The sequence below is a fragment of the Pungitius pungitius genome, chromosome 10 (assembly GCF_949316345.1).
Source record: "Pungitius pungitius chromosome 10, fPunPun2.1, whole genome shotgun sequence".
NCBI lineage: Eukaryota > Metazoa > Chordata > Actinopteri > Perciformes > Gasterosteidae > Pungitius > Pungitius pungitius.
Window position 1 is genome coordinate 19,280,511 of NC_084909.1, and position 14,317 is coordinate 19,294,827.

General features: G+C 50.2%; 1 protein-coding gene across 8 annotated transcripts in view; it reads right to left on the minus strand.

Annotated features, from left to right (window-relative positions):
- hdac4 (histone deacetylase 4) overlaps positions 1–14,317 on the minus strand; it is an 89,024-nt gene that overhangs the window by 41,848 nt on the left and 32,859 nt on the right. For 4 of the 8 annotated variants that reach the window (XM_062564954.1, XM_062564953.1, XM_062564951.1 and 1 more), the window contains 4 exons: positions 3,032–3,256; positions 2,760–2,899; positions 2,159–2,330; positions 22–142 (listed from right to left, as the gene is read on the minus strand). In XM_062564954.1, coding sequence (XP_062420938.1) covers positions 22–142; positions 2,159–2,330; positions 2,760–2,899; positions 3,032–3,256 — 658 coding nt within the window. Of the gene's footprint in view, positions 1–21; positions 143–2,158; positions 2,331–2,759; positions 2,900–3,031; positions 3,257–6,056; positions 6,171–8,156; positions 8,425–14,317 lie in introns of those variants that run through there. The other 4 variants (XM_062564955.1, XM_062564956.1, XM_062564957.1 and 1 more) reach the window with 4 other exon arrangements.

The window sequence follows — 14,317 nt, forward strand, 5'->3', positions numbered from 1 at the left end:
GCAGCGGGCCGTGACACTCACCCATACCAAAAGCGCGGGTCGCTGGGCAGACGGTGGTTGAGGCTCCGCTGAGCCAGGGCCTTCTTCTTGTTCAGGACAAACTCCTGAAGCCGCATCTTGACCTCCGTGCTGGCGACTGCACCTGGCGGAGGTGGGAAGAGGCAGAGCGGCTGCGTGAAAAGCCAGAAACCAAAATATTTTTCAATCACCGCCACTTCCTCTCAACTTCCTGGAGACGCCTCTGCGGCGCTGCGCCTCCTGTGCTCTCTGCGACACCGACGGGAGGATTACAGCACCGTCCATCCGCGCATAATGGGTTGGTAACCGCGTGCAAGAGCTCGTAGGTCTTGCGTGAGGGTTTCGCTGGAAGTCCACAGAGGCGACGGTAGTGCTCTGTGCACCTCATGCAGGTTTCACTCTGCTCCCGAGGCCTCGCTCCAATTACCGCCCTCGTTTCACAGATGCAAACACATCGTCCTGGGAGGCACAGGTGGATGAGTGAGTGAGCGAGGGAGAGAGAAAAGGAAGAAAGAAAAAAAAAGACGAAATCCAGGAAAGAAGTGAGGAGCGCAATAAAAGGCGCAGGGAGGGGGAAATGGGTGTTTTGAGAATACAAGGAAGCCGGTAAAGGTGTGTATTTGTAAGGCAGTGGGAGTGATGGCAGGTGAGAGAGAAGGCGGTAAATACAGTATGCGAATGTGACAACAGCTAATATGGGCTCACTAAATCACGGTGCAGCTGGAAGTGCTGACATCCCAATACTTCCGCTTTGCCGCTGAAGGAAATTGGCTTTTACGAGAATGCCTTCTATGCGATTTATTGCAGTACTTAACAAAGCTTCCTCTGTTTACCAACCCAATGCTCTTTCCATAGATGTCAAACTGGAGGCTATTGCCCGGCAGCAGACGTTTGGGGAAATGGACTGCGTCTGGCATTATGAATATTGGAATGGATTTGTGCTGAAATGTTTGTAATAACGCCACATCGTAGCCTGTCCATAAACCAAAACACATTACAGCTTTTTACAGTCAGACAGTGATCATAATAAAACTACACAAATTAACGAGGTGAAACTCTGTTGCCCAACATGTCTCATACCAACTAGAAGCATTTTCTCCTCGGTTTTAGCCATTTCCAATTTAGAAAGCACCTTTCACAGCATTTTTAGAACCTTTGGAGTCCTGTTTTAACTGGATATGAGCAGTGTAAAGCAGCATAAATATGCAGCTGAAAACAATTACAGGAAAAAAAAGAAAAGCCATCAGCTCAAAGAACAGCCAAACAAAGCTTGACAAAGCTCATTTCAGGATTTATGCCAGGAAAGCCGAGCGCAAAGGTACCACCAGCGCTCTCAAATGCTACTGAAGAACCTCACAGAAGGACTTTGGTTTGGCCCTTGGTGCTCGGAACAGTTTTTACACGCAAAGTTAATTGCTGGGATCCGGGAATTTTGACAAAAATTCTAAATCACGCGGCCCAACAGTCAAATATATTTTATAGAAACGCCCAGCATAGTGGAAACCAAACAGAACAGTTCAATGATTACCCCTCTCTGCCCATCATACAATATCCTGCACTATTTTCAGCTCCCCCCTAATCCATCTCTGACCTCCATCTATTTATAATAACTGCGCATACACAGTTTTCCTATGCAATGAGGGATTATTACCAACATTACTGGCACGCATTGATTTAATGGCTGAATAAAGTGGTTTTGATAATCCCGCAGCTGGCTTGTTGACAACCGGTCTGATCGTCTGAAAGTGCACGTTTCTGCCTTTTGTTACAGAAATGTCACAGTCCCAAAAGTCTCAGCGGGAACATTGTTATGCGGAGGATAACCCGTGCCAACGTCTTGTCTTGTCCCTCTTATTCAATGTGTGAGCTTAGGCTGTTTCTGACCTGGGGAAAACAGGGACAGGTGCTATGACTGAGGGGCCAAGTCTCTCTGACACCTGCTCTGATGATAATATGACATTCTGGAGATGGAAAGGGAATACACGGTCAAACGGGACAGCTTGTTCTTCACACTGTAGACCCCCCCACCACTCACTCACCACTGATCTCCTTCAGGTCACTACTCATTCTCATCACGTCACTGAACAATGTTCAGATGCCTGGCGTGACGGAGGCAGGAGGCGTTGTGGCCGCTACTTACTCTCCTGTCCCCGCTCCTTGTTTTTCAGCTGGAGGAGTTTGTGTTCCCGCTGCTGCTTCTCCATCTCCTGCTCGAGACGCTGCTGCTCCATCTTCCTCTGGTGCTCCAACAGCTCCTGTTGGTGCTTGAGTGCCAGTAGATCCTGTTGGTGCTGGTGGAGAGAGACACAAGACTAAAGAAGGAAGAAAAAGTAGAAGGAGACAGAGAAGAGTGGGTGAAGGACACTCTACGGCATGAGGAAAAATGAGAAGACATGTTTTTGGACTGAATCAATGATCTAAAAAGGACAGGACGTCTCCACGAAACAAATCCTAGCCAGAAGAATACAAACCCGGGGATTCTGAACACCATTGACGGTGCTCATTGGCCAACGCTGTGGTCTCCCTTCATCCAATCGAATCAAATTCACACACTACAAGGTTTGTCGGGGGCCAAGGGGACGACCCGGGGCAGCAAGTTACCGACACCGGATCAGATTACACTCATTACACAGATACGCCGCTCGAGCGTACGCATGCACACGCCTCCCCGCGTCCTTCACGAGGTGCACTTCTGCTGAGTAGCTTGTGTCCGAGGAGCGCCGCCTTCCTCGTCCGCTCACCTTGACGTGCTCCTGCAGCTGGACCTCGTGTTGCCGCGACAGCTGCTCGTGCTGCCTCTGGAACTCGGCGATCAGGAGCTGCCGCTGGAGCTGCTGCTTGTGTTTGAGCGTCACCAGCTCCTGCTGCAGCTCCGGCTGATCTGTGGCACCACAGCGACATGTTTATTCCCGTGCATGGATATTGAGTCAAACGACTTGTGCGGTGTTCAGAGCTACGTAACCAGCTGATTGAGTGTTAGTCTTTGAAGCACCGGGGGTAGCAGGCCACTTACTAATAACCGGCCCGCGGCCTGGATCGGAGGGCATGGGGCAGGCCGTGGAGATAGGCGGCGTAGGGTGGGGTTGGGGTCCCATGCTGAAGGCGGCCTGCTGGTGGTGGTGGTGATGATGGTGATGGGGGTGGTGGTGGTGGTGGTCCACTACGCGCAGGTCCATTGGAAGGATGGCTGTGGTGGTGGGGGGCCCCTGCATGGGCAGTGCTGCCGAGCTCACGTCCACTGATGGAGGAGGAGAGGGGGGGGGATGGATGAGAGGAGGAAACAGCCACAATGAGGTATGTTTAGAACACGTTGGCACCTGCATGCAGAGTGTGTAAATGGATCACAAAAACGACATATATTTTTCTGGTTCCTGGTACAAAATGTATTCAAGGTCCAAAACATTTGATAGCAGCCAAATGACCATGTCCTCTCTGATCCAAGCGAGACTCATGAACACTCGTTACATCAGCTGTCTGGGCACCGCCGCCTTGACTGTTGCACTCGGAATTACGCATCTTTTTCTTTTGGTTGCTGCCAAACAGGGGACTTAAGTTGAGTTGTAGACATCGGGTGAAGAGCTTTAGGGGGAAAAAACCAGCAAACTGCGCCGGTGATTCAAAACCGCGGTGACACTGGGGGCCGTGGTGGCGGCGTAAAGGAAGCCTCCGTCCAAAACTCCCTGCACACCCATAAAAACATCCTCCTCGCAGAAGGCCTGCGCACACACTCCCCCCCCCCCCCCCCCCCCCCGTACACACATGACAGAGTGGAATGATGAAACATGGCAGCAGAGAGCAAAAACAATCCCCCAGCAACACCAGTTTTGCCGCAGGGATTTGCTGACACGCATGGAGACTTACCGTGTGTGTTTGTCTCCGCATGGACTATGTGTGCGTGTGTGTGTGTGTGTGTGTGCGGTGTCGCTACTGTAAGTGCACTGCTGACGGTGTGCAGTGCATATCTTACAGAGAGAAAAGTTGTACGTGTGAGGGTTGAAGAAGACGGATCCCAAGAGGCGTCACACATCGGAGGCGATACGCCGTGGCCCCAAAATACACCCGCTCTGTATTTGTCACCATCGGTGTGGAGAAAAAAAAAGGTCACAGGTACGAGCCCTAGAAATGTCATACGAAGAGGTTTGAATATCTCAGAGATGTCCTGCACAACACTTGCAGTATGCAGAAATATAAGCGTAATAATATAGTTGTGTTACGTTCAATCTGCCTTGTGTTTTTGGTATTTTGGGAATGATCCCGTGAAGTGTGTGTGTGGGGGGGGGGGGGCTTTGAAACATGAGAGCGAGCGTGGGAAACGCAGAATCCCCGCATGACACGCAAAAACAAAATATTACATAGTATTAGCGCAATCTGATTATTTCTCCAGACAACAACACAGCAGCTTACACACAAACACGAGTAAACCCGCCAACACAACATTAGGGAGACAAGAGCTAAATATTTCCTTAATATTACATGTAACTGGGACGCAAGCTTAAGCTTAATAATGAGTTGAAATCTGGTATTCAGCATCAGGACTTATGTGTTTTGGCCTCAAAAAAGAGACCAACTAAGGTAAACCAACTCTTTTAGGTCTTACATTTTATAATAAAAAATAAATCTTCAAAAGCACAGGGGACCATAAATTATCCTCAATGTGTGCTTGCTATCAGTTCCTTCTTCTCCGGAGTATATCTGCTCTGTATGGACCACGCGAGCCCTCTGCCAGCCATCAATACCCCCCCCCCCCCCACACACACACACACACCCCACCCCACGCCCTCCCCAAAAAACTCAGCGGAGAGCGGATCTGTCCTATCACGGACGTCCTGGCATCCCCAGTGACCAATGGGGTGGCGATGGAGTGGCAGTTACTTGCTGAGATGGCCAATTACATTGTTGGTACCGGGCAGGTTTAGCGTGCGGGAGGAAATTCAACACCGTCCAACGGGGCAGCAGGCGAGAGAGGGGAGTGTGTGGCCCGGGCCAGACAAGCTGGTGCTACGTGCGTGTGTGAGATTGTGTCGCTATACTTGTGAGGACTTGTTTGAAAGACTTTAGGAAGGAACTACTTTATGTTCTGGACGTCGGGTTATAAAAAGATGAGAGATGGGGGTTTGATTTAAAAGGTTGCAGCTCATTCGTTGTGAAAATCTGAACCTCTATCAACGTTTTAAAATAAATAAATGAACAAACGGTTCATTTATTTACTCTTATTTATAAGGCATGTGCTAATGAGGATGTTGTGTTAACATGATCCTTTGCACTTCTGCAATACAAACTCGCTCATTAGAAGACGCCGCCGCTTGTCGCACCGAAAAGTCTGTGCCGATCATCCGCGTTGTCCAAACAAACCCCCCCACCCCCCCCCCCCCCCCAGGACAATGGTGACCGCTCGGGCCGCCACCTCCCATTCCTGCATGTACACACACAAGCCTGTCATACGTTTGATTGCAGTGAAACGTCCAGGCCAAACAAACAAAACCGTGTGTTGGGTCAGTGCTCTTCCCCTGGGGGGGGGGGCACTCTGCATTATTTGGGCCCATTCAGGGGGGCCAGGGTTTCCCGCACCATAGTGCCCCCTTCTAGTGTACATTTCTCACCGGCAGAGGGGGGGGGGGGTATGGGAATGTCGTCGGATTGACAGATCCGTGGCCCCTGGACTTTGACTCGCACACCCGCTGTCGGCCCCGTGCTCTATTTGTGCGGTTTGCCTCAGGCGCCTCGCTCGCTAAGCATGCCAAAGGCCTCCACAAAGGGTGTTTGTTTTCACAAACAAATGGCCTCTCAGTCACCCCTAAATGACAAAATAATTAAAAAGAGAAGAAAAGAAATGCACCCGTTCGGCTTCCACGCCTTCTCACGCATCCCATCAGTTCTTTGGGGAAAACGGATGGCAGATGCGTATCGAGTCATCCTCAACGTCTGAAGGGTTTCACTGAAAAGGACCCCAACTCAGCCACAACAAAAGGATCAGGACCCATGAGACGGACCGGCTTGTGGATGCGAGGTGTGTCAACGGATTTGAATAAAGAACCCACCTGGATGCAAGCACCTCTAACCGGAGCCGAGTCAAAGGAACGGTCCCAGCCAGGACCAGTGATCGAGTGCTGAAGGGCACAGAGGGCTGCAGATGGGTAGGAGGAAGGCTGTGGAATCAGTGCTCCGCTACACACACACACACACACACACACACACACACACACACACACACACACACACACACACACACACACACACACACACACACACACACACACACACACACACTTTTGATAACCTGTGCATATTCTGAAAAACACAGGTTTTTTAGTCACTACCCAAGTGAACGCTCTTACCACTATTACATATTTGGAGGGCGGGGTGGGGGCACTGGGGAAACCATTGGCTCAAAGGCGTGTAGAACTCTTCTAAAGTCGTAAACCGTGGCCCCTTTGGAGCCGGCTTTTGGCCCCGGCCGATCTCGCGGTTTTACGACAGGAACGCTCCAAGAACGGGGGGGGGGGGGGGTCAGCAGGGGGGGACTCGGGAGGCGGCGGGACGCGGGCACCTGTGAAGTAACTAGCCCGGCTTACACGGATGGCACTCTGCGGTTGTGGCATGAGGTAATGGTGGAGAAGGGGGAAATGATTCCAACGTGTGCGCATTCTACGAGGAAAAAGGGCCCGACGGCGTGGCTTCCTGGCATCGGCGTCACATGGAAACTAAGATGTGAGCAAGTAGGGAACACGCGTTTATTAGAGAGTATTAGCATACTGGACTTTGCATCAGGCCCTCAGTGTGTTGGAAGCGTGAAACAGGGAAAGGCCGCAGGAGCAGAGAAGGAGCAGAGAAGGAGCAGAGAAGGAGCAGAGAAGGAGCAGAGAAGGAGCAGAGAAGGAGCAGAGAAGGAGCATTACAGACGGCGGGCGGGAGCGAGATGAACTCTGTTGATTTCCAGACGGGAAATTGTGTTTACTTTGTGAGATCCCACGGAGCTGAGAGGTTTCCCCCCCGCCGCAAGCGCGCCGATGTGAAATCCGGCTGAACTTGCCAAAAAAAAAAAAATGAGGAAAAAAAAAAAAGAAAGACCCGAAACGTCAGCCTGAACCTCTGTCTAAACTAATCCAAACCAATCATCTGTCACGCTGTGCTCCCTCCCTCCCTCCACAATCATGCTAAGATCCTGGATCAGACAGAGGCAGCTATTTATAGAGCAGGACTCCCAGGGGGGGGGCTCCTCACCCCACGGCCACTAAGACAAAAAACACACGTATGTTTGGTCAAGTTCATGATGAATCATGATGAGGGCACGCGCTCATGTCAAATTCAAGAGTACGGAAGTCAGTGTGTGTGATTAAAAATAAATACAAAGTAACAAATGCGGAACAAACAGGCGGAGCAATAATGGTCGGTGGGGGGGCCGGCGTGTCTCTGGGGGGGCTGCAGCTCGTTGTGCTGGACGTCACCGGCTCTTTGTCCCCCCCCCCCTCTGACTCCGAGGAAAGGGTCATTTAAAGAGAGGGCAGCGTGACGGCCACTGATCGAGTGCCCTATGAGCGAGCTCCAGGAAGCGGGACGGGGAGACGCGGGGCCACTTGGTCGCACTGTGCGCACGCCGAAAAAAAACTGCAGGCGAGACTCTCGCTCTCAGATGATAAGAGAAATGTAAACAAGTGCCGAAATCAGGCGCACAAACTTTCATGCATATTCCTGTGTACGCGCACATACCACACACAATAGAACAAACACACGCATGTGCACAATGGGCCGTGGGGAGGAACAGACCCGGCCAGCGCCATCTGCTCCATTCACTTAAAGGCTGCGCTGAGTGGTGCTGAGCAGGATTCTCCATACATCACTACCATTCAATAAACACTGCCACTACTCAAGGCTGCACGCCCACGCACAGGCATACGCTCCCCTACACACACACACAGCGGCACGGGCTAAATGAGTTTATACAAACACATGCACGCCCAGGCGCACACACACCAGCCGAACATAATGAAAAAAAACAACTGTAAATGTTTGACTTGTTGGCACGCTCACGAGGGTCAGATAGTGTGTTTCACACACCAGCAAAACAACACACAGACCAACCAACTAACCAGATTAAACTAAAAGAGAAGCAAACAGGGAGCCAAGAGGAGCTCTCTTACCCATCGGTCGCGCCGCGCTGTCCGGTTGTTGTGGGTTTGTGCGGGAGTGTGCGAGAGTGTGTGCGTTGCGAGAGAGAAAGTGTGCACAGTCCACTGAGCAGCGAGAACACGGCAGACCAACCTGGAATGTTTTGGTAGCGAGAACGGACCTCTCTCCGTCTTTTTCACACCCTCCGTCTCCCACTCTATCGCCTCTCTGCCTCTGCTCTCACTGATGTTCTTTGCTCTTCCCTCCGGCTGCCACTCTCTCCCTCTCCACTGGTCCCCTCCCACTCTCCCTCTCCCTCTCTCTCTCCCAGTGACATCAGAGGGCAGTCTCAGGCACTCTCTCTCTCTGTCTGTCCGCTGTACGTTAACAGTGTTTTGTTCGGATGCTTTGGGAAGATATACGGTGTCTTCCAAGTGCAAGGTGTGTTAAACAATAGGTTTGTGCTTGAGGGACGGGATGCCTAAAGTCACCTGATGGTGAGAAAGTTATCTAGGGATCTGAATACCTGTTGTGAATTAAACAAAGAACAAAAACCAGCAGCCTGCTGCAGAGAGAATGAGCTTTTGTTAAAATACAACCCGAACACGCCACAATCACCGATGTAAACCTTGCTAGCTCTGTTAGCGATGTTACTGTCGTTGGCACCGTTAGCGCCGGCTCAGCCATCTCGCCGCAGAGTCCCAAACATGTGAACAAGACGCTTTGCACTCATCTCATCTGACGGGTGTGCGCGTTGAGCGGTTGGATGGGACCACACACGCACACACACCTGGCTGAGATAACGCCGAGCGCCATCGCGCGAACGCTGACGTCAGAAGCCTTACTCGGGCTTCATGGAGCGATGACACTGATAACAACATCCAAACCACACGCACTCACACAAACTCATTTTTAGATGGAGGCGAGGGCCTGATTGGGGACGGCAGTGACCCGAGTGAACGTGAGCCGAAGAAAAATCGATCTGTGGACGGAGGAGAAAAAAATAAATGTGTGACAGGTGGGCCGCTTTTGAAAACGTTTCTTTAGAAATGACAAAAGCAAACAAATCCAGACAACCTGCCGGTTGGTATGAACTGGATTATTAGGCGAGCAATGGGTTTTCTGCGGTGCAGAAGCACTACGGACACCCCCTTAAGTCTCCAACCGAAACTAAAAACTGAAGTCAAACAGAACGAAACACGCTGAACACCACGCGGTGCTGGGAGCGCGTCGGGGCCGCACCGAGCGGGACGTGCGTGCCAGGTATTCGCCGCGCGCACCGTTGGGCGTGCAGGCGAGGCCGTGGAAGTCGACGCGGAAGGCGCCGTGATTCGCCGCGGCCCGGCGAGAGAACCAGACGAGGCGATAAGTGGGCAACTGCGTGATAAATAGACGGCGTGGCTATCTGCAATCGGAGTCGGGGCGCGCGCGTTAAATAATGCATGCGGCATAATGATTGTGAGGCATGCTGGAATACACAGTGTGGCAGCCAGGCAGCAGACGGGCCCGATGAATAAGTAATGGACGGCGTCCGCCTCGTAATGTACACACATGAGCACAGAGAGGAAAAATAGAAACTCCTACTGTTCTATCCTCGCCTCCCCCCTCCTCTCCACAGCAATGGGGGCAGGGGCGGTGCTTTTTTCATCCTTCTCCCTTGAGAACCCAAGACTCCAAATATGTGAGATACTGTGTCGTTTATTATTGATTGAGGTTATTTATAATACACACTCTTTCTGCAACCCCCCCCCCCTTGCATCTCTATCTCTCTCTGCTTCGAGCTCACTCATTAGTATCTCTGGGATTATCAAAATACAGATACTAAACCTGAAATCCATATTAAAAACAATCTTTTTCCAATCCCTATTCTTTGTCCAATAAAAACAGATTTAGGGGGTGAATTTCTAAAGTCACACTGTGCTTGCCCGTTTCATTTATGTCCTGTAGTACTTCTATAAAACACAGCTGAAGTGTAAAGGAACTATTACAGATTTGTTTGCCAAAATGTTGCACCCTCTCCCTCGCAGAGTCTGCCGTGTCTCTACGTTAGCCAAGCGGACCGGAGGCCCAAGGAGACGAGCTCCAGTAGAGCTTCCAGCGGCCTTCAGTGTCGTCGGGCTGCTCCCGCGCAGCCAACAAATGCTTTCAAGTCCTTTGAATATGACAACGGTTGATTAACAAATCCATCAAAACAAAGTACAGGCGGAGCAGCATGAAAATGAAAGGGTAATAAAGCAGAATATATATTACTGTATATATCATAATCCGATGTTGATTGGTACCAAATAAATCACTCACACGATGGTCCTTGTGTGTGATGGACGGACATAAAGTTACTAACATGAACTTCTTCCCAGGCAGAGGAATAACCCTTTTGTTGGCCAAAAGGCACGCGGGCGACTCCCCTCGTGTTTCCGTTCTTCTTTTTGTGACGGGGTGCTCTGTGGACGGATCCTATCTATTAAGAGCTTATCTTTGGTCTCGTATTGACGTCCTTGCCTGCCATCTGCCATTGGTCCTCTCAGTGCAGGTTGGTTTGTTGTTATTGATAACATTATGTGACGGTGTGAAGGGAACTGGTGGAACCAGATCTTCTTAAGTGGCTTCATAGGAAGCATAGTTTTCCTGTACTCATAGAATCTGGACTTACCACAAATAACTGGCATCGCACTAGGCTGGAGACTTTCTGTCTGCAAGTAGAGTTGTCCGATATGATCCTTTCCAGTGCAGATATGGAGCAACGTTACAGAAGCGCTTGGAACAAAGCATGTTGCCTTCATTTTATCTCTCGCAGATGAGACCTTCTTCGGGGTCTTCTCCTTTGGTTGACTGTCTCCCTCCCATCTGATGCACATCAACCAATCAGCAGAGGGTACAGTTGGCTTTTGGTGATGCATTTTGTTCACTCTAATTCTTGTGTGTGTGTTCCAGCAAAACAAAGCAGAGGGAAGACGAGACGAGCTTACCAACTCATCCTCTGAATCCGAGCAGCAGAAACAAATTAAAGGTTTGAAAACCCCATCTGTTCTCATTCTGCTTATATGTATAGGCATGAAAAAAGGAGCGAGCTTATGCAGCTATAAATGCACTATAAATACACTGACAAATACTAAAACCTACAGACTTCCCCTAACTTTAACTCACGCTGCCAATTAAGTTGAGGTGACAATAATACCCAAAGCAGGAATGAGCTCCGTGCTGCTCTGAGGAAGCCCTCAAAACATCACAGTATCAAAACAGCTGCTAAAAGATCCAGACAAGGTAGGAAAAGGAGGGAGGGGGGGGGGGGGGGGGGGGGGGGGAGCTGCAGCGGGGAGCTCCGTTCATTCATATTTTACGCCCTCTCCTTCCGTCTCAATGGTAATGCCTTCGCAGTCTGCAGCAGACGGAGTGCCATTAGCTGTCGGCTGGGCTGGGCTGAACGTATGAGAGATGTCAGCCTCCCACCCCGTGCACTTTAAATCACATGGGTCACAGGAATGCCCCCCTGCACTAAAGCCAGTTCAGGTTATATCATGCAGGTGGTAAAGCAGCCGCAGGTGCAGTTTCAGGGATTAGACAACGGTCCACAATCGATGGCTTGTTTACTCTGTTCAAAGAGGAGACGATTTGATTTCCTAACTAACTGCTCAGTTCAAGCAAAAGCCAAAGTCTCCTATCAAAGTCCACTTGGAAGTTTACTCCACTTAGATGACAAAACCATGGGTCTATTTCTTCTCTTAAAAGAGTTTGTGGTGAAATGCAGTGCATCGCTGAAGGCCGCGTGGTAGCCATTAGGCTGTAATGAACTCCTCTTCCCGGACAGGGAAGGGCCGACCCCGGGTCACGGCGGTATTGTTGGCCAGAAGCTAGCGAAACCCATCTTGCAAGCGCAAACGTGAAAAAGAAAAGGTCTGGACCCCGGAGTGGTCATCCATAATAGATAATCCTTTGGATTCATTTGGTCCTCGGGCTTTTAAAAGCCTTTACAAAACAGTCCTCTGCATTAACAAGCGGGTTTAAGAGGAAGCGTAAGGGCAAAGTGTGGCCGCAGTCAAATGAACGCAAGAACCATCAGTCCCATCTTCACATAAACAGACGCACCCCCGGAAACGTACGCATGGCACACCGGAGGCCGAGCTTCAGAGGGACTGGTATCATTTGTAGCACTTCACAACCCATCCTGCCATGTGGAATCAACGTGGGGGGGGGGGGGGGGGGTTTGGATCTGTTACAATCAGTTGATTCACTCACCAAGGAGAAGTTGGTCCGTGCAGAACGTTTCCATTTTTAACCCCCTGCATGTGCGGTGAGTAATTGATATCCCGCTTAGACGGACAGTGGTGACCTTTGAGGGATCTGAGAGCCGGAGAGTCCTGAAATGGGAGGAAGCTTCCTATCCAACCGCGTTATGAGATGATTTGGTGAGCAGCCGAAGGCGTAAGTATGTTAACAAGCTCCGAGCCCTGAAATTTGCCTGAGAACATGAAAACTAATTTTGGCGATGCTGCATATTCTAAACTGGAACTATTTGCCGTTATATTTAATCATCTCTAGTGTGCTGGGCGTGGATGGAAAAGCAATAGACAAATTCCTACTAATGACAACATTGTTTGTACAGCATGTCTTCGTTCTTACGTCTCTCCATCTGTACAGTTGGTGAAAAAAACCCAAGATGACCCGTTCAACCCGACTCACTCAAACATGAGCTCTCCAGACATCGGGTTCAGCCAGTGAACAAAGCTAAAGACCCCAGACCGTATGCAAAATTCATGACAACGTGGCAAAATCTTTTCCCTCTACAACATCCACATGAACACAAACACACACACACAGTCCAACCTGCTATAGCTGTCAGGATAATGGCACTGATGCAGACAAAGTAGGTTAAGGCATTGCCTGTTCTGCTGGAAGACAAAAACATGTCTGGCTCAGAGCGCTCCGCCATACTTTCTTAGACGCAAATTTGAAGAGTGCATGTGTGTGTGCATGTGCATGTGTGTGTGTGTGTGTGTGCTCTTTTTAACCGGGTTGATATAAAGGCCACAACCTCAGGCTACGTCTGTAGATATAATTAGAACGCTCAACCAGCTGAACTCTTTCTCTCAGCTACCAACCCGATCTCACCTCTGCTTATAAAACACAACGTCAGTGTGTTGTACTTGGGGGGTGATTCCCACTCTGCACTTTTATTCAGAAAAAGAGGACAACATTTATTTCTGAGACAGTTGGGTGAAAACAAAGGATAAGATGAGATGAGGCAAAGTTGAGCACATCATATTTCAGTTCATCAGAAGTTCAAGGAGACCATTTGGAAACATCCCTCAGGCAAAGACTTGACGCGGTTGTTAGTGAAAAGAAGCAGCTGCCCGCGACTCCTGCCTCCACCAAACTGGCACCGGGAAGGGGAATCCATGCCAGGTCCGGGACAGTGTGTGTGTGTGTGTGTGTTAGGGGGGGGGGGGGGGGGCTTTGGGGGCCCATCTGGGGAACTGGCACCAAGGCCTGGGGGTCGTGTGGGCTCCCTGGTGAGCATGTGTGCACAAAACAGATCGTGTTCCATTAGGAGAGGTGGCAAGCCGAGCAGGTACAGATCGATTGTGCTGTTGTTTTGGGGTGTACAGGGTCCACCAAGTGAGTGATGGAAGACCACAACCGGCAGAATGGAAGATCATTAGCTGATCCCGTCAGCGCTGTTAATGCCCCTTTTGCTCCATGTTGGAATGAGGGATTACTACATCCTAATTATTCTTTTGTCAAGCCTCAGAATTTTCGTAGGAGATTGGTACAGTTGAATTGAACAATGATTGAATATTTGACTCACCCTGGATACTTGTTTTTTCCAGGTGGGGGAGTTGAGTTGAAATCAGTGTAGAAGCAAAACAAGCAGAGCATGAAAGCAGGTGAACGTGAGGTTGTTGCAGATCGCAGGTTCTGCTCCCAAACATCAGTGTGGGACATCTTGCTTTACAGCAAGAGAGCAAGCACACAGATTAACAGCATCAGGATTAAGGTCAAGCATTCGGTGACACACACACACAAACACAGAGGCGTGTGAAACCCCATGTTCCAGTGAGCAGGGACAGAGTCTGGCGGGAGGACAAGTGTCTCGGCGCGGTCGAGCTGACCTACAGACGGGGTGTCCTCTGGAACACACCTCCATCTCTGGCCTCTCGCTGTCAACCAGGTTCCCTTTGAACGCTTTCTACTCGCT